At 46.9% G+C, this 25192-nt stretch overlaps 1 protein-coding gene across 4 annotated transcripts in view; it reads right to left on the bottom strand.

Annotated features, from left to right (window-relative positions):
* The window catches only part of TBC1D8 (TBC1 domain family member 8), a 142733-nt gene that overhangs the window by 24873 nt on the left and 92668 nt on the right, over positions 1 to 25192 (bottom strand). For all 4 annotated transcript variants that reach the window (XM_082427255.1, XM_082427254.1, XM_082427256.1 and 1 more), the window contains 6 exons: positions 8787 to 8994; positions 7253 to 7447; positions 6167 to 6343; positions 4730 to 4880; positions 2934 to 3148; positions 1972 to 2089 (listed from right to left, as the gene is read on the bottom strand). In XM_082427255.1, coding sequence (XP_082283381.1) covers positions 1972 to 2089; positions 2934 to 3148; positions 4730 to 4880; positions 6167 to 6343; positions 7253 to 7447; positions 8787 to 8994 — 1064 coding nt within the window. The remainder of the gene's footprint in view (positions 1 to 1971; positions 2090 to 2933; positions 3149 to 4729; positions 4881 to 6166; positions 6344 to 7252; positions 7448 to 8786; positions 8995 to 25192) is intronic.

Below are 25192 nucleotides of genomic sequence, written 5' to 3'. Positions count from 1 at the left end.
TTCAAAAGAGACCATTAATAAAATTAAAATGCAAACTTCAAACTTGGAGAAAATATTTGCGATACATATACCTGACAGAGGTTTCCTAATCACAATAAAGAACTGATGCAACTTAGTTATAAGAAATCAATAACCAAATCTTTTTCTAAAAAGAGGTAAAATTTGGACATTTCAAAAGTGACGATAAATAAATGGCCAGTAGGCACAGAAAAATAGGTTCAACATCATTAACAATTATCAGAGAAATGCAAATTAAAACCATCATGACATTCCACTTCTTACCCACTAGGATGGCTAAAATTAAAAAGACAATTCCAAGTGCTAACAGGGATGTGGAGCAACTGGAACTCTCACACATTGCTGGTGTGAGATAATATGAAGGCATTTCATCCACTTTGGAAAACTGACAGTTTCTTATAAAGTTAAGCATAGATCTAACTATGACCCAGGAATTCTACTCCTGGGTAAAGATGAAGAAAACTGACAATATACATGCCAAAAAGACTCATACATGAATGTTCATTGCAACTCTACTTATAAGAAGAAGAAACTAGAAACTCAAATGTCTATCAACGGGTCACTGGATGAACAAATCATGGTATGAATGTACAGTGAAATACTACTCAGCAGTGAAAAAGAACTGCTGATGCACCAACAACGTCGTGTTGTGTGAAGGAAGCCAGAACATTCTCTATTATTAGGTTTATTCCAAGTTCAAAAATAGGCCAAGTTCATCTGTGGTGACAGAAGTCAGTACCAAGTGTTGCGTGTGGCAGGGAAGAGGCAGAAGGGAACTTTGTGGGTTATGGAAATGTTCCAAATGTTCCACCCTGTACTGCAGTGGTGGTCACATTATCATGGGGGGTCTACTGATCACTGTTGAGTACCATCTGCCCCATAGCAACACTCCTCACCTAATGAGGGCTTGGACAACATGCTTCCCAGTGACCGCGAGGTTCTGGTTATTCCTTGCTGCTCTGTACAACATTAAATACCTCACGCGATATGAAGTGAAAAGGGAAGGAAACCAATTAACCACTCAGGCACAGGAAGGGGGCCGAGGAAGACAGTCAGAGGCCACCAAAAGGCCACCTCTTCCCAGCCAAGCCCCACCCCACCTGCCTCCCAGCGGTCATCACACTCCCTCGGTTCTTAGACCTCAGCCTTCAAGCATCTTCCTCCTGCCTTGTCCCTACATCCATTCCTTTGCCAAATTCCATCTTGAATTGGTTCTTTTGCTTCTGTTCCCATGGCTGCCGCCCTAATTTTAGACCATCTCCATCTCTCATTCTGGATTACTAAAAAGTGTCCCTAAGAGTACCACCAGGCCAGAGCAATTTTCATGTCCTTTCCTCCACAAGGAGGTTGCTGGACCACAGAGAAGATGCAAATTCCAATGTCAACCGCATGAAGGACAGCGGCCCAAGTGCTTGAGCACTGACGGGTCAAACACAGGTCTGCCCAGATCCCAGGCAGCCACAATGTGCTTTCTTACGATCAAGCTGTAAGTGAGGCGTTTTCCTCCTCTGCCCTTCACGTCGGCCCCTCAAGCGTCTCCAGTATTGCTCTACTCCCCTCCTCTCCTGTCTACACCAACTCCCTGGGTACCAGGAGCAGACCCCCTCCCTTTCCAGGCCTCAGCATCAGTGAAAAACCTCTTTGGTTTTCACTTTTTGAGCCTAGGTTTTTCTTTCCTTAAGTTCAGCTATCCACATAACTCGTTTGTTCTTTATCCAAAATCTGTAAGAGTTTGTGGCAAGAGAGCAATCAGGTTACCACATTCCACCCTTTCGCCAAAACTGTGCAGAGAATTACACCAGTTAGTTTTGCAAATTCAAGAGTCAAAACGGTGTTTGTGCAGAGACTAGCTGAGTGGCACAGGGGACTTTATAACCAGGACTGGCGATCAACATCTCTGCCCCGGCTCCGTCACTACCCGCGGGTGCAGAGGGGGAGGAAGGAGGCAGTTACCAATGACTCGGTGGTTGAAGTAGTCGGGCAGCATCCGCTCACACACAGCAACCAGCAACCAGAAGGCTTCCTCCTCCTCGGCGTATAGCAGCAGAAGGGAGGTCAGGATGTTCATGGACTGCTCGGGGGGTTCGCAGGGGAGGGGACAGTTACCGACAAGGCCACACAGTGCCACAGAGACATTCAATAACACACAAGCCCAAGTGATCCACACAAGTCAAGACCGCATGATGAGAGACCCAGCGCACCCACCCACAGCGACACCGAGCTGGAACGACCGCAGTGTCACCGTGGCCTCACAAGACACACCGGGCTGAGCGACCAGCCACCGCTCCATCCCTGAGCCCGTGGTGTAATGCTGGATTGGGCTGTGGAGCACGCCTCAGGCTCAGATCCCACCCAGCTGTCTCTGTGTCTACGTTCGGACAGAGACACACACACCCACACTCACCCACTAATTTCGCTTATGCACAGGAAACAAAGCTTAAAATCCTCTGTTTTTAAGGGTCAGTAGCTTCTCTCACCCAGCCTCGTGCCGGGGTTTTATTTTGTGCTTGTTTACCACTCAGAGGGTGTCTTACCTCCACTCGTGCATCCTGGAGGAAAGTGATCCACCCCAAACAGCTTTTTCCTCCCCAAATAGCACTTAAAAAAGAATCCCTATGACCCTGTACGGTCTGGAGGGAGAAAGCTTCACGGCAGCTTCATCGATACCGTCCTGCAGTGGAGGCCCGGAGGCCGTGAAGGCTGCACGGCCTCCCGCGGACAGAGGCCCAGCCTGTGCAGCGCTCTCCCCGGGCACTGGGTAACGCTGTTCCTCCTGCATCATCAGCCTGACTACGCGAGGTTGATTCCCTCCACACGACAGTCCTCGGTACAGACGGCCGAGAACACAGCACCCGAGGCCTGGGTGGTAGCCCGGGACGGGGGCTGAGACCTCCACCCCGCAGCGCACAGCTCACCTGGCAGTACCCGATTCTGGGGTTCCGGTGGGCATAGGCCGTCAGGACTCTCCTCAAAGCAGCGATCCCCGTTTCGTTTTGGAAGGCGGGGTGCTCCGGTAAGGAGCGATGCAGGTCCCGTTCTATCTCCTCTGTCACCAGGCAACACTTTCCCATGGACTCCTCCACCAGGTTGCCATAGTAACCGGGATGCGAGGCGAGGTCAGTGACGGCATCTGATGATTTAAAAGTAACGTTTCAAGGGGGACTGATTACCAGGAGAGAGTCCACGTGGGGAGGGGCCTGTCCGGTCAGAGGACCTCAGTGGGGTCCTGCTACCTGAGGGACATAAAAAATAGTCTGAGACCACACACAACCAAAAGGAACTTCAGTTCTGCTAAAAAGAAAAAAGAAAAAAAGAAATAACATGGCTTTTCTAAGAATAACCCTACAGAGAGGGGGTAAGAGCTCACACTAGAAATAGCTTTATTACTATGCTTTTAATAAGTTGAATTCCCTGGTAACAGAAGAGTGTGTGTGTGTGTGTGTGTGTGTGTGTGTGTGTGTGTGTGTGTGTGTGTGTGTGTGTGTGTGTGTGTGTGTGTGTGTGTGTGTGTGTGTGTGTTCACGTTCACTAAAGAGACCTAGAGGACGTCACCCCAGTGGCAACAGCAGGTGTCAACTCCAGGTGGTGGGATTGTGAGCCGTGTCACTTTCTTTGCTGCTCCATATGAATACGGATTGTTTTTATTAAATACAAAAGTACCCTCAACTGACAGAGGAAGGGCTTCACTGGCGTGCTGTTGGTGGGCAGCGAGAGAGACAGGCCGGGAGGCAGCGGGGAGACTCGGCCTGTGCAACAAGGTGAGCGCTGGGGGGAGGAGGACCAGTAAACCCCCGCTCAGTAGCACCACCGCCCAGGAGCTGGACAGCAGCGGGGCCGGGGCTGGGCCTCTCGGGCAGCTGAGGAGAGGGGCTGGGCGACTTCAGGGAGAGACGGGGAAGAGGGAGGAGAGAGGTGACGGAGGGGGAGGTCGACTGAGGCAGGGACAGGGACAGGGGAGCGGGGAGGACGGGTCCCCAGGCCTAGCCTCCGGGAGAGGACAGCAGGGCCCCCAGGGGAGGCGGAGCCCCGGCCACCCCGCCCCTAGCACCCCGAAAGGGGCAGCGGTCACACTGTCCTGGACCGCAGGGCCTTCCCTTCTTGCTGGCAAGGCCCCAGCCGCTCCCCCGAGTGGCACCCGACGGCTGACAGAGAAATGCCTGCTTGGAACGCCTCTGGGGACCTTGGCCCCAGTCTCAGCTCAGCCGTCAGCGAGTGTCCTGATGAGAGATGCCCAACGGCAGCAGAGTCCCCGGTGCAGCGGTGCGGGAGGAGGACGCAGGCAGGAGAGAAAACCCTGCGGCTCTGCCTCGTGGGGACGCTGTGGGCCCTCCACACAGGGGTGACCAAGGGAAGTGCGCACTGAGGGATTCACTACAACACACGCAACTGAACAACTTCTGAAGATGTTCTCGTTTCGTCGACTTCAGGACTCACGTCCTAGAAGGACACTGCACGTCAAGGGCGTCCTGAACAGAGTTCTGAGGACAACGAAGAGACTCATAAAGTCATTTCTACAGGAGAGGCGACCACTTGGCCAGACCCTGCAGTGACCCAGGACATCACGGCCAACACGGGAAGGTCCTAGGTCCCCGGTCGGGCACGTCACAGGCAGAGGGGACCCGTCTGCACACACACACTGCCCAGGTCGGGGCCTTTGTCCCGTGTCTGCTCCAGAAATAAAAGTCGGCCTGGAGACCCCAGAAACGCTCACCAGAGAAAAGGAGCCAGAGTTTGCCGCGTAACGACTCGGGGATCCCCATGGCCACCAGCTTCCGGATCTTCTCCGTCCGGAACATGCACACGGTCCTGCCGTACTCCACGAAGTGGTCGTTCCACAGTCGCATCTTGATCTGTTCTCTGGACTGCAAGTGGAAACACGCTGCATGTACAAAGAAGGTCGTCCGCACCTTCCACAACCCGTCACAGAGGGGCGCTCCTTCTGCTGACAGAGGGACCAACAGGGACAGGCAATTCGCTCGGCAGATACTGCTGAACCTCCACCAGGCACAGAGGATGTAAAGGTCACCAGCCCTTCAGGGGTTCAGGGCCCAGTGGAAGCACTGACACAAATACTGATAAAATGTCCAGAGCAGATGGGAGGGGGGGCAGGGCGGGGTGGGGAAGCCTCTCCGGATGCTGATACCAAGCCAGCTGCCGAAACAGGTCAGCTCAGAGGGCAGAGGGGAGCAAGGGGCTCTCACGATTTGCCTGAACTTCCTGACAGCCAGAGGAAAAACCGCCAACCCGAAAAACTGACATCGTTCTCATCAGCAGAGATGGAAAAGATACGATGTCTCTAGGTGACTGAAAATCCTTTAAAATTATGGATTTTTAAAATCCTTTAGAATTCCTAGCTGGCAGGAATTTTTAGTGCCTTTTAAACAGATGTTTATACATGCTTTTAACTATCTGTATTCTCTAGTAATGGGAGGCGTTTACAGAATACTGACGTTACATACAGTCAATATTCTTACGTGTTTCATCGAGCATTCATTGAGCATCTCTGTAAAGTACATCAGAAGGCTCAGTTCTGAATGAATAAAGCTAACGATCTATGATCCACGAGCCATTAAGCGGCCAAGGGGCAGCAATCATGTTCACGGCCACCCTGGTACTCACGGTCCCAACACAGCACCCCTCCTGCCAGGGCACCATCTCAGAGCATGATTTCTAGTCTATTTACCATACAGGCATTGCCCTCAGACTCTCCCTACAGAGGAGAAAACTATATAAATGTGACAAAAGTATTTTTAGTTCAGTAAAACTAGAAGACAGCCAGGGTACAAAAAAGAAACACTGTACCAAAGAGCCACACAGACACCACTGGATAAAAGGAGATAGACTTGTTCTGCACCTGGAAACCCCACAAGGGACGGCATGAACGGATGCCACCTGAGGGGCAGGTGGGGAGAGCCATGGCCCTCGGACGTCCCACCACATCCTTCACCCACCAGGACGCGCTCAGGCCACTAGCACCACTGACCACTTCCCCTTTTTGCCAATGAGGCAAAGAGGGCGCATCATGTGTCCCCAGGTTGCCTGGTAACCTGTGCCACGCCAGGCCCACCCTCCAGGGCCTGCGGGAAGCCACGCCCCTGACACCTCCGCCTGTGCCTGGCGGCGGCGAGGGCGGAGCCTCATCACCCACCAGTCTCGAGTCGGGGCTCTGGCTGCCTGACCGCCGGAAACCAGCGACCAGGGCCTCGGGGTGCAGCTGCGGGCTCATCTCTTTCTCCCTTTCCTCGCTATTTTGAGAAGACACCATCTCAATACGCCCAAACCTGTGGTCACCCCACATGCTTGTTGAATGAAACACAGATGAAGTCTGCATGGGGAGAAAAAAAGAAAATGAGAGAGAAGTCACTGCCTTCGTTATAAGACAGTCTTTGTTTTGCCTTTGGATGCATGAGCTTATTAACAAACACGCCTCTCTGTTTAGGACTTACGGGAAAAACAGACTAACACTCGACCCAACAGATTTGATCCTCAGTAAGGAATATTGTCCACACAGCGCTTTCCCGGCAAGGCTGCTCACGGCACACGGAGCACGGCCCCAGTGGGGTTGGGAAAGCACCATCGCGCCCTCAGCTTCCAGAACTGAGGATGGCCATCTCGAGAAAACTGCTCTCGGGTACTGAGAGACTTTCCCTCCTTTCCTCCTGTCACTACTTGAATGAAAAGAGGTCCAGAAAGAAGGGGGATGGGTGTGAAAGAATTAGGGACTAGGTCCCAGCAGATCCAGGTCTATTTTTGCAGCTGTCCCATCTTAAAGACAATGCAACATCTCTTTCGGCAACTTACATCTGCTCCCAAATAACATCATCCCCTCCAACCTCGGGGGGATGGGGAGGGGGCACTGAACTCTCTAACTGGTAAAGAGGGTGTCCACTCACCCGTGGGTTGATTCCCCATCAAACCCTCCGACCTCTGAGGGGGTGGCCTGTCAATCCCTCTGACACGTGGGTATACCCCCTCTTATCCCTGTAACCTGTCGGGGGTGCAACCTGTGGGTGAGTCCCATCCACCCTCCAACCCTGCCACACCCACTCAGGACACCGGTGCGTCAGAGATGATACCACACTGTCTGCTACACGGACCCAATCATTGCTAACATTTTTCTGGTACCCAAGTGGATAATCGAAACGTGCACACCCCTTTGGAGACCCCTGCCCTCGAGGTGCTGAAAAAAAGGGGTTTGCAATTTACGGGATCCCACGGTTTCCAAGGATCATACCAGGTCCTCATCCCCCGTGGTGTCATAGAGCACGGGGTGGTCGGCGTGCACCTGCTTCAGCCTCGCCAGCAGACTCTCCACCAGGCTGTCGCGATCCGCGAGCTCAATGAACTGGAAGGCCATCTTGCTCCTGATGCTGACAATGATGGGGTTCGGCAGCAGACTCGTGTCCTCCATCTTCTCAATGCTCACGACCTGTTACAAACAATCACGCACACCGAGGCACAGCAAGAGAGAAGACGGGCAGGCGTTTCACTGCATATTCGGAAAATATCCCGAGAGAGAAGGCAAAATCCAGTAACTGCAATAAGGAACTGGTACGAAGTTAGAAAGTACGGAATGCGGCATATGCACCACGGCGCAAAGTGGGAGTAACTCAAGTGCCCGTGGCAGGATGAACGCGTGAATGGATAACCAAAACATGGGCTCTGCATACAGTGGAATATTATTCAGCCTTAAAAGGCACGGATATTCTGGCAGGTGCTACAGTCTGGATTCACCTTGAGGACGTTATGCTAAGTGACATAAGCCAGTCACAAAAGGGCAAATACTGTAGGACTTCACTGACATGAGGGACCTAAAGGAGTCAGATTCACAGAGACAGAAAGCAGAGTGGTGGGTCCCCAGGGCTGGGGAAGGGGAACAGGAAGCTACTGTTTAATGGGGATAGTGTTTCAGTTTGGAAAGATGAAAAAATTCTGGTGATGGTTGCACAACAGTGTGAACATACCTAATACCAGTGAACTGTAACAGTTTAAAATGGTTAAAATGGTAAATGTTATGTATACGTTACCACAGTTAAAAAAAAAAAAAACTACATAAGGCAATCCAGGATTTCTTGCTCCACTCATAAGTAGGAATATTTGTAAAATGAAGACACCTGCTGCAGAAAAATGGAGGTCAATCACATGAATGAAAAAATTGAGTTTTTCTGAATAGTGCTTAGTTCATATGTTAATAGCAAGAATCTGGAAGTCCTGACGTGTGACAGAGCCGTGGGTCCTGTCACAGGCCGACATGCCCTGCAACCACAGCACTGAGCTCGCCACATGTGGAAGCAGACTCCATTTCCAAGAAGAGAATTGTGGAATTTTACGGTTGAAAGGAAGCATTTTTCTAAATTTTTACCTAAAGTTCCAGGAGGGTAAAAAAACCAAGCAATCTGACATTTATTTTCAAAAGATGATGCTTTTTGTAAGTCCCCTTTTTTTCTTTTCCCTTTTGTGGGTGAAAGGGAAGGATTCATCCCTAAGGGCTGCTGGAAAAGCTTTCATTGCTAAGCAGGTACTTTATAATAACAGCTTTATCAATAGTGCGGAGGGCAGGGTGCCCTGTTCTCACCATTCAGGTCTATGCAAATTTCAGGTTGCCAGGCAACAACAGAACAAGCAAAGGCCCCTGGTCAATTCAGGCCATGCATCTCTCCAGACCCGCCCATCCTGGGTGGCAGAGCCTTGCAGCGTGAGCATGCACCCCCTCCAACGCCCCGTCTCACGGCGACCACGGCTCCCCGGCAGGAGGAAGGCAGGCCTACCTCTCGCAGCGGGAGGATGACTTTGCAGCAGCCAGCTTCCTTGCTGGCAAAGCACACGTAACTGTCGGAGGTGAACATCCGCCCGGCGGTGTGACAGCGGCTGAACGGGGTCCAGAGGGAACAGTCCAGGACGGCGTGCAGCTTCTCCCGCCTCGGCAGCCTGAAGAAGGCCCGGAAGAACTCGTTCTGCGCCCTGGCTTCCAGGTCCCTGGCGAAGGAGGGAGGGGAGAGAGAGAGAGGCAGGAACAGTGACCGAACACACTAGATTATGGAGGAAAACACTCTTAACACCCCGGCACAACCTGACATAGAAGGGGATGCAGAAAGGTCCTCCCCAGGGCACCCCCCATACCCTGAATCTCGGCTCTCAAACCCAATCAAGCAACAAGGCAGCCAAATCACAACATTTAAAAATACCAAGGAATTTATGTCATAACCCAGAATTTTAGGAGAGGAAAGATTCCAAAGAACAGAAGTAAAAACTTGTCTTTGTCACATGAAATAAGCGTTCTAGATTTATCTGATAGAATTAGACTTTGCTCAGAGTCAAAATACGACCTCGTAGCTTCCTTATTAACTGTGCACCCCTGGATGAGACTTGGTGTCTCATCCTGACATCTGTAAAATGGAAGTAACACCTAAACTTTCTGCTTCAGGGGATCCCTGTGAATATAAAATGATGCCCACAGTATTGTAAAAGAGAAAAAGCAGGTTAGAAATAGCATCTACGGTATGATCCCATTTACATAAATTCTAGAAAATTTGCAGAAAGTGACACGTAGAAAGACTTTCCCTAAAATGTTAACAGTGGTTATCTCCGCATAGTGGGATTGCTGCTTTCCACTCTGATTCTGCTTAAATTTTCCACCTGACTACATATTAGCTTTAAAAAAAAAAATTAAGGTATTTTCTTCTAGGAAAAGAACAAATCTTCAAACGTTGCATAAATGCAAGATATTAAACTCCACACCCGGGACTCTGCATGCACGGCAGCCCAAGTGATTTTTTAGACACAATCTGGTCGTGGAGCCCCTGAGATGGGACCTCACCTCCTTCCCACACAGATGCCTGTTCTGCCCTAGCTCTCATTTCCAACCCAGACCTCATTTCAGACCCTCACACAACTGTCTCCCAGGAGACATCATACAGAGATGTGGCAGTCCACGGAATTTACTCTCCAAGCCTCACAAAGAGAAGATACGCACATGTCCAGAAAGCCCTCTGGGCACAGAGAGAAATGATACAAATTCCACAGATCAAGGTGGGTCCAGTCACTGTGTTCCGAAGCTGCAGCTCCTTAAATACCTGCTACAACGTGGATGGCTGTTTCCAAAGGGGCCTGAGCGGTGATGGATGAGTTAAAGAACTTGACTGTGATAATTATTTCACAGTGTATGCAAGTATCAAATCTTCGTGTTTCTAACTTAAATATATGCATTTTTATTTGCAACTTAGAGCTCAATAAAGCAGGAAGAAAAAGAAAAAACTTCAGAACTTCTGACTCAATCTATAAATAGCTTAAAAAAAAAAAACCCCTATCTTTTAGCTTAAAAAAACTTCTCTATGAAAAACTGGAAGATAATCTTTGTGAATTGGTTTACACAAATACTTCCCAGTAGAACCTGAAACACAAACAAAAAAATTAAAAATTGAATTGCATCAAAAATTAAATTTCTGCTTTTGAAAAGTGATGTTAAGATAATGAAAAGACAAGCCACAGGCCATAAAAACTATTGTCAAAAGACATATCTGGAAAAAGGACTTGTATCTAGAATGTATCAAGATCTTTTACGATGCAATAGAAAGTGGGCAAACAATTCAGTTTTTTTTTTTAAATGGACAAAAGATGTGAACAGATATGACACCCAGAAAAAAGAGATACAACAAATAAGCAAATAAAAATGTATTCAATACCATTAAGAAAAAAGGGGAGGAGGGGGTGGCCTGAGCCTCTTCCAGAGAGGAGCTGGGAGAACACGGGAAAGTGCCGTGGATGCCCTAGAAGTTTGTGCTCTGGGAGAATGGAAGGCAAGGCCCCTCCAGGTGAGCCCCGACCCCTGAGAGCAGACCTACGTCCAGCACGTGTGACTGGAAAACTTACATCCCTGTCCTCACAGTATGCGGCTCCGGTGGAAGTGAGGCCGGTGCCCCCACCCGTACACGTCCGACACATGTGGCTGCAGCCACTGCCAAATCCAGCTGCTGGCTTTTCCTTCTGGAAGCACATCCCCGCCTCCTGGGGAGATGGCTGGAGCCGAGGTGAGAACAGGGCAAGTAACACAGATCACAGCAGCTTGTGTGGAGCTGCAGGGAGGGTCGGGGGACTTACACGTATATTTACATTCTGCCCAACCCTTCAGACTAAGACTAAGGAGTTCAGTTATCTGAGGCGGATTAAAAACAATCTTTTCTGTTCAGTGCACCTGCTGCGCCAGCTGTCAGCTCGGTTCAGCCCCCTTCTCTGCGGCCTCAGCGCAGCTACACGCAGTGTCTGTTCTCCTTTCGGGGCTGTTCTCCCTTCCCTGTAGAGGTCTGTCTCTCCCACACTCAGTAGCCAGAGCCCAGTGACCTCGAGTTACCAAAAGGAAAGCAGCGGGGGGGGGGGGGACTTCCCTAAATTATCTTTCTTCCTCCCTACTAGAAATCTCTCTTCCAATTCCACCTTGAAATATGAGTTATATGTGATATTTAATGTTCTAACGTAGCTGAGATGACGACACGACACCCTGAGAGATGGGGGACCCACAAGCCCCTTGGGAAGCCCAGCACAAGCCCCAACCCCGCACCCCTGCCAGCCTTGAGGGCCCTTTCCCAGCGGGTGGTCGTTTTGACGCTAAATATATCACCTCCTCTTTCTGAACAGCATCAGAAACAAAGCCCACTGGTCACAACTGGCCTTTCGGACCTTCCAACGCTCAGTAAATATCTCCACTCTTCCTCCATACAGACCACCAGACGCGGGTCATGACCTAACCCTCAGAAAGTGGCAGCCAATCCCAGGCTTGTGGCCCGGGCGGAAGCGCCCTGCGAGGATGGAGTGAGCCGAGACAGCAGCCCCAGAGACACTCCCCGCCCATGGTGCTCACCGCTGGGGGTGGTGGGCACAGGCCACAGAACAGCAGGGGAAGGGGTCACGAGTCATCCTATCTGGATACATGCCGTTTTAGGAACCGGGAACCACGTGGGATGACCAGAATACAGAGCAGGGGACACAAAGTTTGCTGTAGAAGACGAAACTAACATGTGCAATCGGACATGACAACTATGCAGAAAATTCTAGGCTATATGCACACATTTTAAAAATTCAGGGCACTTCCCTGGTGGCGCAGCGGTTAAGACTCCGCACTCCCAATGCAGGGGGCCGGGTTCAATCCCTGGCCCGGGAACTAGATCCCACACGCGTGCTGCAACTAAGAGTTTGCATGCCACAACTAAGGAGCCCATGTGCCACAACTAAGGAGCCCACGTGCCACAACTAAGAATCCGGCCTGGTGCAACTAAGACCCGATGCAACCAAATAAATAAATAAATAGATTTTTTTCTTTTTAATTTCAGGTTCCAGTCCTAAGATCTCAGACCCGAGAAATTAAGCAGTAGGTAGTTCTTTTGTTTCTCTGCATAACTTAGAATGAGATTTCTCTCTCCTGGATTAGGTAACGATGGATCAGAAACAGGTATGGCTCTCTCTCTCTTCCCTCATAACCTTTTCTGGGGGAAGAACTGTGTCGGGCCTCACACCAACTCTCACTCCCTCACATCGTTTATCCCACAAAGACAAACCTATGTGAGTCTGCAGACCTACAGCTGCTTCAAGGCCCCATGCTTCCCCAAACTTAGGTTAAGAGACAGGCTGGGGAGGTGTGCAAGGACTTCCCATCCCTGGAGCCACCTCCTGCCTTTCTGGAACACTCAGGGCTCTGCAGCCAGGCTGCCTCATGAAGAAACACAGAGACTGCAGAGGCTCTCAGTTAGGTGCCTGCCTGTGCATTTCAGACTCTGGGAACTACCAAGGACCAGCAATGTAGAAACAAGGCAGAGAGGCCAGACACGTGCTTCTCCTTCCCACCCAAGTCTGCACAGAAAACACTGCCTTTCTCAAGTGTGTGTTTATTCAAAACCTCTTTCCCCTGTGTTGCCCCACGAGCATCAATGAAATGACGGCGGCCGTTGCCATGCAGCATCTTGCACAGAGCGCATGGCAGCCCAGGACCTCGGGGGACGGGAGGCCAGCCTGGCCCTCAGAAAACGGGCAGCCATGTGAAGGACTCAGCTGGCTCCACAGTCCCCCCATGTTCCCTTGAAAATCCACCCCTGGGGCCCTGACAGACCAGGACTCAACAGGCCTGGACACCTATGAGGCTCTTCCAGCTGAGAAGAGTCTCCTGCCGCCATCCTCTGCTCTCCGTCCTGCCCCAGAGAGAGCCAGCGCCCCCCGCCAAGCCCGGAGCAGCAAGGGCCCTGCAGGGAGCGGGGCGCGGACTTCCCCCGGAACGCGGGCTGGGCCCTCTGGGGCCGCAGAAGCCCCTGGAGAGGACCCTGAGCCAGAATCAGGACGCAAAGTCGACTACATCACACCTGCAAGCCTGGGCCTTCCTAGAGGAAGCACAAGGAGAAGAGCAGGAAAAGCGGTGAATCTGGGTGGGAAAGGCCCCAGAGGGTCTGAAAAGCCAGTCTGCAGAGTGAAGGGTCAGCCAGGTGACGGGGAGGAGGGGTGTCCACTGAGGACATCAACCCCCAAGGCCACCACGGTTCACTTTTAGATACTGACAGCGTGGGAAATGGAGTCCATTTACTGCACTGCCTTGAGTCTCCCTGTAGCATTCTCAGCCAGTCGAAATGAATTTCAATGAAGATTACTGCGTTAACTGAGTCTTCCTGTAGCATTCTCAGCCAGTTGAAATAAATTTCAATGAAGATGTTATTTAATTTAGACTCAGGGAAGCCCATCACCTCTCCCTTCTCACCCCCCTAAAATAGTGGGCTACACTTTTCTCACCCCATGCTTCACACCTTCAGAATCGATATTTCCTGGTCGAAGTATCAGGGCCAATCAATCTGTTCCCTCATTCCCTCCAATCTCCCTCCAGGAAACCTCCTCCCCGGCCTCAGTCCCCCTGTCCCCCTGGATCCTGTAGCTGCACCTGGAGGGTCCCTGGTCCAGGGCGTCCTCTGGGGAGTCCCGCCAGCCCTAATGTGTCTGCCGGGCCGCGGTGAGCATGCCCTGGCCCATCATCCCTGCTCTCCCAGGAGGTCTAAGCTCGCTCTGCTCTGTGCCCCTAAGTCCCAGGGGAGCGACCAAGCTGCAGGCATAACTAATCTGTAGTCAGACCCCAAGGCACCTTTTCAAAGCCGTTATCTGGGACTTCCTTGGTGGCAGAGTGGTTAAGAATCCGCCTGCCAATACAGGGGACACAGGTTCGATCCCTGGTCCGGGAAGATCCCACATACCATGGAGCAACTAAGCCCGTGCGCCACAACTACTGAGCCTGCGCTCTACAGCCCGCAAGCCACAACTACTGAGCCCGCGTGCCACAACTACTGAAGCCCGTGTGCCTAGAGCCCCTGCTCTGCAACAAGAAAAGCCACCACAATGAGAAATCCAGGCACCACAACGAAGAGTAGCCCCGGCTCACCGCAACTAGAGAAAGCCTGCGCACAGCAACAAAGACCCAACGCGGCCAAAAATAAATAAATAAATAAATAAATAATAAATAAATTTATTTTTTTAAAAAAGCGGTTATCTGGGAAGGGAAGTAAAAATACATCAACAAAAGGGGGCCGGAGGAGCATTCCAGACCCTGTGATTGTACCCTTAGCATGAAGAGACTGTTTTCCTCAACGTTCAACCTGGGCTGTCTTGGCAGGATGTCAAGTTGACTGAGTCATTACCTGTTTATGTCCACAGGCCAATGTCTCCAGGACAGAAAGCTTCAAGCGAGAACCCGCCAGGAACTAGCGGGAATGACACGCCTTTCACTTGTGGAGGAAGCCACTCAAAGTGCCGTGACCAGTAAAACATGCCATGCACCAGGACTCTGCCATCCGTCTCGGGGCCCCAGGCACCCACGGGCCAGGCAGCTCCACCACTGGCCATCACTGGGGTCCTTTCTGCCCTTTCTCTCCTCCCCTTTCTACAAGTTTCCAGGGCTTGGTAGGGGGGAGGGGAGGCAGGGTGGGCAGCCTTGTAGAATTCACCTGTTTCTGGAAGATTCCCAACACTGCTGAGTTTTCTTCCAAAATGGATGATTTTTCCCAAAGGGTCTTAAGTGCTACAGACCTTCCACTTTCCTCTCCTTTCCTCATTTCTATCCCAAATTAAAAATGCCACATCTGGAAGTACAGCCGTGCTAGAACATCAGGAAATTTGTGAAGAATCACCTGAGATCCCAAAGCCCAGGGGACTGACCAGAACACAACAGCTATGAGCTGGCCTCCCCTTCCAAAAACCACTTGGTTACAATTCCCTCACCTACACATCTACGTGCAAACATGGTGAAAGAAGTCAAAGCTCTAACTGGTAGTTTCCATGAGCCCTTTAACAACCTATACAATGGAGATGGGTTTCTTCATCTTTAACAGATCTTTGTAAGCTAGACTAAAAGCACTGAGGTACCAAACTATATAGAGATAGTTGAAGAAACATGGGCAAGAGTGGCTCCCTTGTACTGGGTTGTCTTCTTGAGGCAGGAAATAGCTGGGCCCCAGGCTGAGCAACTGGAGTTGTCCCCTGTGGACAGACACTCCAAAATAGCAGGATCAAGAGAAGAGCTGAGGGGCTTCCCTGGTGGCGCAGTGGTTGAGAATCTGCCTGCCAATGCAGGGGACACGGGTTCGAGCCCTGGTCTGGGAAGATCCCACATGCCGCGGAGCAGCTGGGCCCGTGAGCCACAATTACTGAGCCTGCGCGACTGGAGCCTGTGCTCCGCAACAAGAGAGGCCGCGATAGTGAGAGGCCCGCGCACCACGATGAAGAGTGGCCCCCGCTTGCCGCAACTAGAGAAAGCCCTCGCACAGAAACGAAGACCCAACACAGCCATAAATAAATAAAATAAATTAAAAAAAAAAAACAACAACTATTAAGAGAAGAGCTGAGCCCTGCCCAGATAAGAGATAAAAGGCCACATATTCCTCATTCTCAGAGTCAAGGAGACCTTCCTGACTACACATGCACAGAAAGGCTCCTTGGGTCAAAAAGGGAGTGATGTCAACCTACCCATGGGCCTCTTTGCTAGAATCCGCCTTGGCTAAGAGATGCGCACGCACAGATGGGAGGACCCTGAGATCAACAAAATACGGACTCAGAATCAAGCAAAAGCAAGATGATTGGCCAAAGGAAACCTGGAAGAAACGCCCTATAAAAGTGATTCAAACTACCACAGGGGCAAGACTCTCTCTCTCTGAGCCCACCCGTGTGTCTAGCCACATGTACCCTTTTTCCTCCTAAGAAACACTTTACTTGTTTCACTCCTTTCCATCTCTTTGTGGGAATTCATTTCTGCACAGCTGAAGGACCAGGGCCTTGTCACCGGCCACTGGTCTAGCGGCGAGGAGGATTCAGCGCTCCCACTGCCGTGGCCTGACTTCAATCTCTGGCTGGGAACCGAAAGCCTGCTTCAAGTCACTGCAGGCCAAGGGCACCCGAGATCATTCTCGGCCCTGAGATGAAGCCAGAGACAGTGATGGGAAGCCTGGGGCCAGAGGTACAGGGAGGAGCTGGGGACTGGGAGCCGTAAGACCAAAGGCAGCGCTGGCCCTGGGGTCCCCTCTCATAGGAGTGATGAGCAGCAGCCCCACCCGACAAAGGAACTCTCACGTTACCAGAGATGACGCAAAACCAAGTGAAGTTCAGTGGAGTTTTACCCCAAACTCCACTTATATACGTGATCGATTTAAAATATACACACACAGCAGGAAGGGTCTTTGAATTCTTTCTGAACGCATGAAAACTCTTAGACACTGCCATTCAGAGACCATTAATTAGAAAGACACACATTCCCCTAAATGTTCAGAGAAGGCAGTAGACGTGTTTAAGGAATAATAGGAATGGTAAAATAGATGAATGATTAAAAAGAAAAAGAAGTTTTAATGACTAGTGGTTCCTAAAAACTTAAACTAGAAATACCATATGATTCAGCAATTCTACTTCTGGGCATGTGACCAAAAGAGCTGAAAGCAGAGTCTCAAAGAGATATTTGCACACCCACGTTCACAGCACCATTATTCACAACAGCCAAAGGTAGAAGGAACACAGTGTCCACTGATGGATACACAGGTAAGCAAAATGCAGTATAAACATACATAGGAATATTATTCAGTCTTAAAAAGGAGGGAGATTCTGATAATCTACAGCGTGGATGAACCTTGAGGACATCAGGTTAAGCAAAGTAAGCCAGTCACAAAAAAGACAAATACTGTAGGATTTCACTACAGGAGGCAGATTCAAAGGGTGGGTGCCAGGGGCTGGGGAAGCAGTGGGGAGTTAGTGTTAATGCAGACAGAGTTTCAGTTTTGAAAGATAAGAGCTCTAAAGACGGATGGTGGTGATGGTTACACAACAACACGAATGTACTTAATACCACCAAACCATAGTCTTAAAAATGATTGCTAATCATCGGGAAAATGCAAATCAAAACCACAATGAGATATCACCTCGCACATGTCAGAATGGCCATCAGCAAAAAGAATACAAATAATAAATGTTGGCGAGGATGTGGAGAAAAGGGAACCCTCATACCTACCCTCCTACACTGTTAGTGGGAATGTAAATTGGTGCAGCCAATATGGAAAATAGTATGGAGATTCCTCAAAAAACTAAAAACAGAATGACCATATGATCTAGCAATTCCACTCCTGGGTATATATCTGGAAAAAAACCCCAGAAACACTAATTCCAAAAGATACGTGCACCTCAATGTTCATAGCAGTGTTATTTACAATTTCCAAGATACGGGAACAACCTAAGTGTCCATCAACAGACGAGTGGATAAAGATGTGGTGTATGTATACAAGGGAATACTGCTCAGCCATTTAAAAGAGTGAAATTTCGGCTCGCCCTCCACACGGCGCAGGCCACGTGCCAGGGGCGCGTGTGTCACAACGGGGGAACCTGCAGCACCGTCCTCCTGCCGAGGGGTGCCTTCTCCTTCCAGTGTGACCGTGCACTCCATTTCACCACCCGGTTCTGTGAACTGGCCGTGTGGCTGACACGGTCTTTGTGCTCCGGCCAGGTGTCAGGCCTGTGCCTCTGAGGTGGGAGAGTCGAGTTCAGGACATTGGACCACCAGAGACTTCCCGGCCCCACGTAATATCAGCGAAAGCTCTCTCAGAGATCTCCGTCTCAAAACTAAGACCCAGCTCCACACAACGACCAGCAAGCTCCAGTGCTGTACACCCTATGCCAAACAACTAGCAAGACAGGAATACAACCCCACCCATTAGCACAGAGGCTGCCTAAAATCATACTAAGTTCACAGACACCCCAAAACACACCACCGGACGTGGCCCTGCCCACCAGAAAGACAAGATCCAGCCCCAACCATCAGAACACCAGCACCAGTCCCCTCCACCAGGAAGCCTACACAAGCCACTGAACCAACCTCACCCACTGGGGGCAGACACTAAAAACAACAGGAACTATGAACCTGCAGCCTGCGAAAAGGACACCCCAAACACAGTAAGTTAAACAAAATGAGAAGACAGAGAAATACACAGCAGATGAAGGAGCAAGGTAAAAACCCGCCAGACCAAACAAATGAAGAGGAAATAGGCAGTCTACCTGACAAAGAATTCAAAGTAATGATAGTAAAGAGGATCCAAAACCTTGGAAAAAGAACGGAGAAAATACAAGAAACATTTAACAAGGACCTAGAAGAACTAAAGAGCAAACAAACAATGATGAACAACACAATAAAGGAAATTAAAAATTATCTAAAAGGAATCAATAGCAGAATAACTGAGGGAGAAGAATGGGCAAGTGACCTGGAAGATAAAATAGTGGAAATAACTACCACAAAGCAGAATAACTAAAAAAGAATGAAAAGAATTGAGGACAGTCTCAGAGACCTCTGGGACAACATTAAACGCACCAACATTCAAAATATAGGGGTCCCAGAAGAAGAAGAGAAAAAGAAAGGGACTAAGAAAATACTTGAAGAGATTACAGTTAAAAACTTCCCTAACATGGGAAAGGAAATAGTCAATCAAGTCCAGGAAGCGCAGAGACTCCAATACAGGATAAATCCAAAGAGAAACACACCAAGACACATACTAATCAAACTATCAAAAATTAAATACAAAGAAAAACCATTAAAAGCAGCAAGGGAAAAGCAACAAATAACATAAAAGGGAATCCCCATAAGGTTAACAGTTGATCTTTCAGCAGAAACTCTGCAAGCCAGAAGGGAGTGGCAGGACATATTTAAAGTGATGAAAGGGAAAAACCTACAACCAAGATTACTCTACCCAGCAAGGATCTCATTCAGATTTGATGGAGAAATTAAAACCTTTACAGACAAGCAAAAGTTAAGAGAATTCAGCACGACCAAACCAGCTTTACAATAAATTCTAAAGGAACTTCTCTAGGCAGGAAACACAAGAAAAGGAAAACACCTACAAAAACATACCCAAAACAGTTAAGAAAATGGTAATAGGAACATATATATTGATAACTACCTTAAATATAAATGGATTAAATGCTCCAACCAAAAGACACAGACTGGCTGAATGGATACAAAAACAAGACCCGTATATATGCTCTCTACAAGAGATGCACTTCAGATCAAGGGACACATACAGACTGAAAGTAAGGGGATGGAAAAAGATATTCCATGCAAATTGAAATCAAAAGAAAGCTGGAGTAGCAATTCTCATATCAGACAAAATAGACTTTAAAATAAAGACTATTACAAGAGACAAAGAAGGACACTGCATAATGATCAAGGGATCAATTCAAGAAGAAGATATAACAATTGCAAATGTTTATGCACCCAACATAGGAGCACCTCAATATATAAGGCAAGTGCTAACAGCCATAAAAGGGGAAATTGACAGTAACACAATATAGTAGGGGACTTTAACACCGCACTTTCACCAATGGACAGATCATCCAAAATGAAAATAAATAAGGAAACACAAGCTTTAAATGACATATTAAACAAGATGGACTTAATTGATATTTATAGGACATTCCATCCAAAACCAACAGTATACACTTTCTTCTCAAGTGCTCATGGAACATTCCCCAGGATAGATCATATCTTGGGTCACAAATCAGGCCTTGGTAAATTTAAGAAAACTGAAATCATATCAAGTATCTTTTCCGACCACAATGCTATGAGACTAGATATCAATTACAGGAAAAAAACTGTAAAAAATACAAACACATGGAGGCTAAACAATACACTACTTAATAACCAAGAGATCACTGAAGAAATCAAAGAGAAAATCAAAAAATACCTAGAAACAAATGACAATGAAAACACGACGACCCAAAACCTATGGGATGCAGCAAAAGCAGTTCTAAGAGGGAAGTTTACAGCAATACAATCTTACCTCAAGAAACAAGAAACATCTCAAATAAACAACCTAACCTTACACCTAAAGCAATTAGGGAAAGAAGAACAAAAAAACCCGAAAGTTAGCAGAAGGAAAGAAATCATAAAGATCAGATCAGAAAAAAATGAAAAAGAAATGAAGGAACCAATAGCAAAGATCAATAAAACTAAAAGCTGGTTCTTTGAGAAGATAAACAAAATTGATAAACCATTAGCCAGACTCACCAAGAAAAAAAAGGGAAAAGACTCAAATTAACAGAATTAAAAATGAAAAAGGAGAAGTAACAACTGACACTGCAGAAATACAAAGGATCATGAGAGATTACCACAAGCAACAATATGCCAATAAAATGGAAAACCTGGAAACAATGGACAAATTCTTAGAAAAGCACAACCTTCCAAGACTGAACCAGGAAGAAACAAAATATAAACAGACCAATCACAAGCACTGAAATTGAAAGTGTGATGAAAAATCTTCCAACAAACAAATGCCCAGGACCAGATGGCTTCACAGGCAAATTCTCTCAAATATTTAGAAAAGAGCTAACACCCATCCTTCTCAAACTCTTCCAAAATACAGCAGACGAAGGAACCCTCCCAAACTCATTCTATGAGGCCACCATCACCCTGATACGAAAACCAGACAAAGATGTCACAGAAAAAGAAAACTACAGGCCAATATCACTGATGAACATAAATGAAAAAATCCTCAACAAAATGCTAGCAAACAGAATCTAACAGCACATTAAAAGGATCATACACCATGATCAAGTGGGGTTTATCCCAGGAATGCAAGGATTCTTCAATATACACAAATCAATCAATGTGATACACCATATAAACAAACTGAAGGATAAAAACCATATGATCATCTCAATAGGTGCAGAAAAAGCTTTCATAAAAATTCAACACGCATTTATGATAAAAACGCTCCAGAAAGTAGGCATAGAGGGAACCTATCTGTTGGCTGTGACAAACCCACAGCCAACATCGTTCTCAGTGGTGAAAAACTGAAACCATTTCCTCTAAGATCAGGAACAAGACAAGGTTGCCCACTCTCACCACTATTATTCAACATAGTTTTGGAAGTTTTAGCCACAGCAATCAGAGAAGAAAAAGAAATAAAAGGAATCCAAATCAGAAAAGAAGAAGTAAAACTGTCACTGTTTGCAGATAACATGATACTATACATAGAGAATCCTAAAAATGCTACCAGAAAATTACCAGAGCTAATCAATGAATCTGGTAAAGTTGCAGGATATAAAATTAATGCACAGAAATCTCTTGCATTCCTATACACTAACAATGAAAAATATGAAAAAGAAATTAAGGAAACACTCCCACTTACCACTACAACAAAAAGAATAAAATACTTAGGAATAAACCTACCTAAGGAGACAAAAGACCTGTATGCAGAAAACTATAAGACACTGATGAAAGAAATCAAAGACGATACAAATGGAGAGATATACCATGTTCTTGGATTGGAAAAATCCACATTGTGAAAATGACTATACTACCCAAAGCAATCTACAGATTCAATGCAATCCCTATCAAACTACCAATGGCATTTTTCACAGAACTAGAACAAAAAAATTTCACAATTTGTATGGAAACACAAAAGACCCCGAAAAGCCAAAGCAATCTTGAGAAAGAAAAACAGAGCTGGAGGAATCAGGCTACCTGGCTTCAGACTATACTACAAAGCTACAGTAATCAAGACAGTATGGTACTGGCAAAAAAACAGAAATATAGATCAATGGAACAGGATAGAAAGCCCAGAGACAAACCCACGCACATATGGTCACCTTATCTTTGACAAAGGAGGTAAGAATATACAATAGAGAAAAGACAGGCTCTTCAATAAGTGGTGCTGGGAAAACTGGACAGCTACATGGAAAAGAATGAAATTAGAACACTCCCTAACACGGTATACAAAAATAAACTCAAAGTGGATTAAAGACCTAAATGTAAGGCCAGACACTATAAAATTCTTAGAGGAAAACATAGGCAGAACACTCTATGACGTAAATCACAGCAAGATCCTTTTTCACCCACCTCCTAGAGAAATGGAAATAAAAACAAAAATAAACAAATGGGACCTAATGAAACTTCAGAGCTTTTGCACAGCAAAGGAAACCATAAACAAGACGAAAAGACAACCCTCAGAATGGGAGAAAATATTTGCAAATGAAGCAACTGACAAAGGATTAATCTCCAAGATTTACAAGCAGCTCATGCAGCTCAATATCAAAAAAACAAACAACCCAATCAAAAAATGGGCAGAAGACTTAAATAGACATTTCTCCAGAGAAGATACACAGATTGCCAGCAAACACATGAAAGGATGCTCAACATCACTAATCAGTAGAGAAATGCAAATCAAAACTACAATGATGTATCACCTCACACTGGTCAGAATGGCCATCATCAAAAAATCTAGAAACAATAAATGCTGGAGAGGGTGTGGAGAAAAGGGAACACTCTTGCACTGTTGGTGGGAATGTAAATTGATACAGCCACTATGGAGAACAGTATGCAGGTTCCTTAAAAAACTAAAAATAGAACTACCATACGACCCAGCAATCCCACTACTAGGCATATACCCTAAGAAAACCATAGTTCAAAAAGAGTCATGTAGGGCTTCCCTGGTGGTGCAGTGGTTGAGAATCTGCCTGCCAATGCAGGGGACACGGGTTCGAGCCCGGGTCTGGGAAGATCCCACATGCCGCGGAGCAACTGGGCCCATGAGCCACAACTACTGAGCCTGCACGTCTGGAGCCTGTGCTCCGCAACAAGAGAGGCCGCGATAGTGAGAGGCCCGTGCACCGTGATGAAGAGTGGCCCCCGCTTGTCACAACTAGAGAAAGCCCTCGCACAGAAACGAAGACCCAACACAGCCAAAATTAATTAATTAATTAATTAATTTAAAAAAAGTCATGTACCACAATGTTCATTGTAGTTCTATTTACAATAGCCAGGACGTGGAAGCAACCTAAGTGTCCATCGACAGATGAATGGATAAAGAAGATGTGGCACATATATACAATGGAATATTATTCAGTCATAAAAAGAAAAGAAATTGAGTTATTTGCAGTGAGGTGGATGGACCTAGAGTCTGTCATACAGAGTGAATTAAGTCAGAAAGAGAAAAACTAATACTGTATGCTAACACACATATATGGTATCTAAAAAAAAAAAAAAGGTACTGAAGAACCTAGGGGCAGAACAGGAATAAAGACGCAGACATAGAGAATGGACTTGAGGCCACGGGGAGGGGGAAGGGTAAGCTGGGACGAAGTGAGAGCGTGGCATGGACATATATACACTACCAAATGTAAAACAGATAGCTAGTGGGAAGCAGCCACATAGCACAGGGAGATCAGCTTGGAGCTTTGTGACCACCTAGAGGGGTGGGATGGGAAGGGTGGGAGGGAGATGCAAGAGGGAAGATATATGGGGATATATGTATGTGTATAGCTGATTCACTTTGTTATACAGCAGAAACTAACACACCATTGTAAAGCAATTATACTCCAATAAAGATGTAAAAAATAAATAAATAGAAAAAGAGTGAAATTTTGCCATTTGCAGCAACAAGGATGCTTGGAGGGCATTATGCTAAGTCAGACAGAGAAAGACAAATACCATATGATATCACTTATATGTGGAATGTAAAAAATACAACAAACTAGTGAATAAAACAAAAAAGAAGCCGACTCAGAGAACAAACTACTGGTTACCAGTGGGGAGAGGGATAGGGAGAGGGGCAATATAGGAGTAAGGGATTTTAAAAAAGGGTTATTGTCGGATTATATGAAATCATGTGTGTGAAGCTTTTGAAAATTGTAAAGCACTATAGAATTTAAAGAATCTTTCATTCAATTAAAAAAGTTTTTAAAAAATAAAAATGGTTAAGATGGCAAATTTTATGTTATGTGTATTTTACCATCAAAAAAAAGTTTTTTAATGACAAGTAGTATGCAGATAGCAGTGGTAATTCTGTAACTACATCAAAAACATCCAGCCAGGGCAGCACTTTATGGACAAAGTGTTTTTCAAAGGATACAAAGGTGAACTTTTACAAAGGCATCAGCTCTGCAGTCACCCAGTTTGAACCACGAAGCCAGAAATCACAGTCAAGCTCAAACACCACAGTTTGAATTTTAGATAATAAAATCGAACTGCTTTAAAGTGGCAAATAATTAAAGCAACTACCTCATAAGTCCCCATGACCAGTATCAATTGGGGGCAAATACCAAAGAATGCTGACTTACTATCAGTAAGGCACATTTCTTATGACAACTTGGTACCAAAAATATATCCAGCGCTCCTGAAAAAGTCTTCTACAAAGTTATGTGATACGAAAAAACAACATTTCTTAATGTGTACTAATAAAGCCCCATGCTGAATAGAATTCTGTGACGAGGCTACCTGTATTGTATTTTCTGGAAGTTTGGGGTTTTTTTGGCCACACTGCGTGGCTTGTGGGATCTTAGTTCCCCGACCAGGGATCAAACCCAGGGCCATGGCAGTGAAAGTGTGGAGTCCTAACCACTGGACCGCCAGGGAATTTCCTGGAAGCATTTTTTTTTTTTTTTTTAATGAAAATCAATTTTGAAATACTTTCTGGAAAAAAAGGGGAAATTGGATCCAGGAATCAAAGCCTACTGCATAAAGGAAATGAATAACCATCATTGCCAACTATTATCTCTCTGTCATGATTAACGACATAGGAAAATCTGGATTACACCACGAGGGAAATTTCAAACTAATACAACAAGGTTAACAAAGCACATGTCCGGGACTTCTCTGGTGGTCCAGTGGGTAAGACTCCGTGCTCCCAATGCAGGG

The sequence above is a fragment of the Balaenoptera physalus genome (assembly GCF_965194825.1).
Source record: "Balaenoptera physalus genome assembly, chromosome: 15".
Lineage (NCBI taxonomy): Eukaryota > Metazoa > Chordata > Mammalia > Artiodactyla > Balaenopteridae > Balaenoptera > Balaenoptera physalus.
The sequence above is the reverse complement of the archived record's forward strand: the minus strand, read 5'-3'. Positions and strand labels throughout refer to the sequence as shown.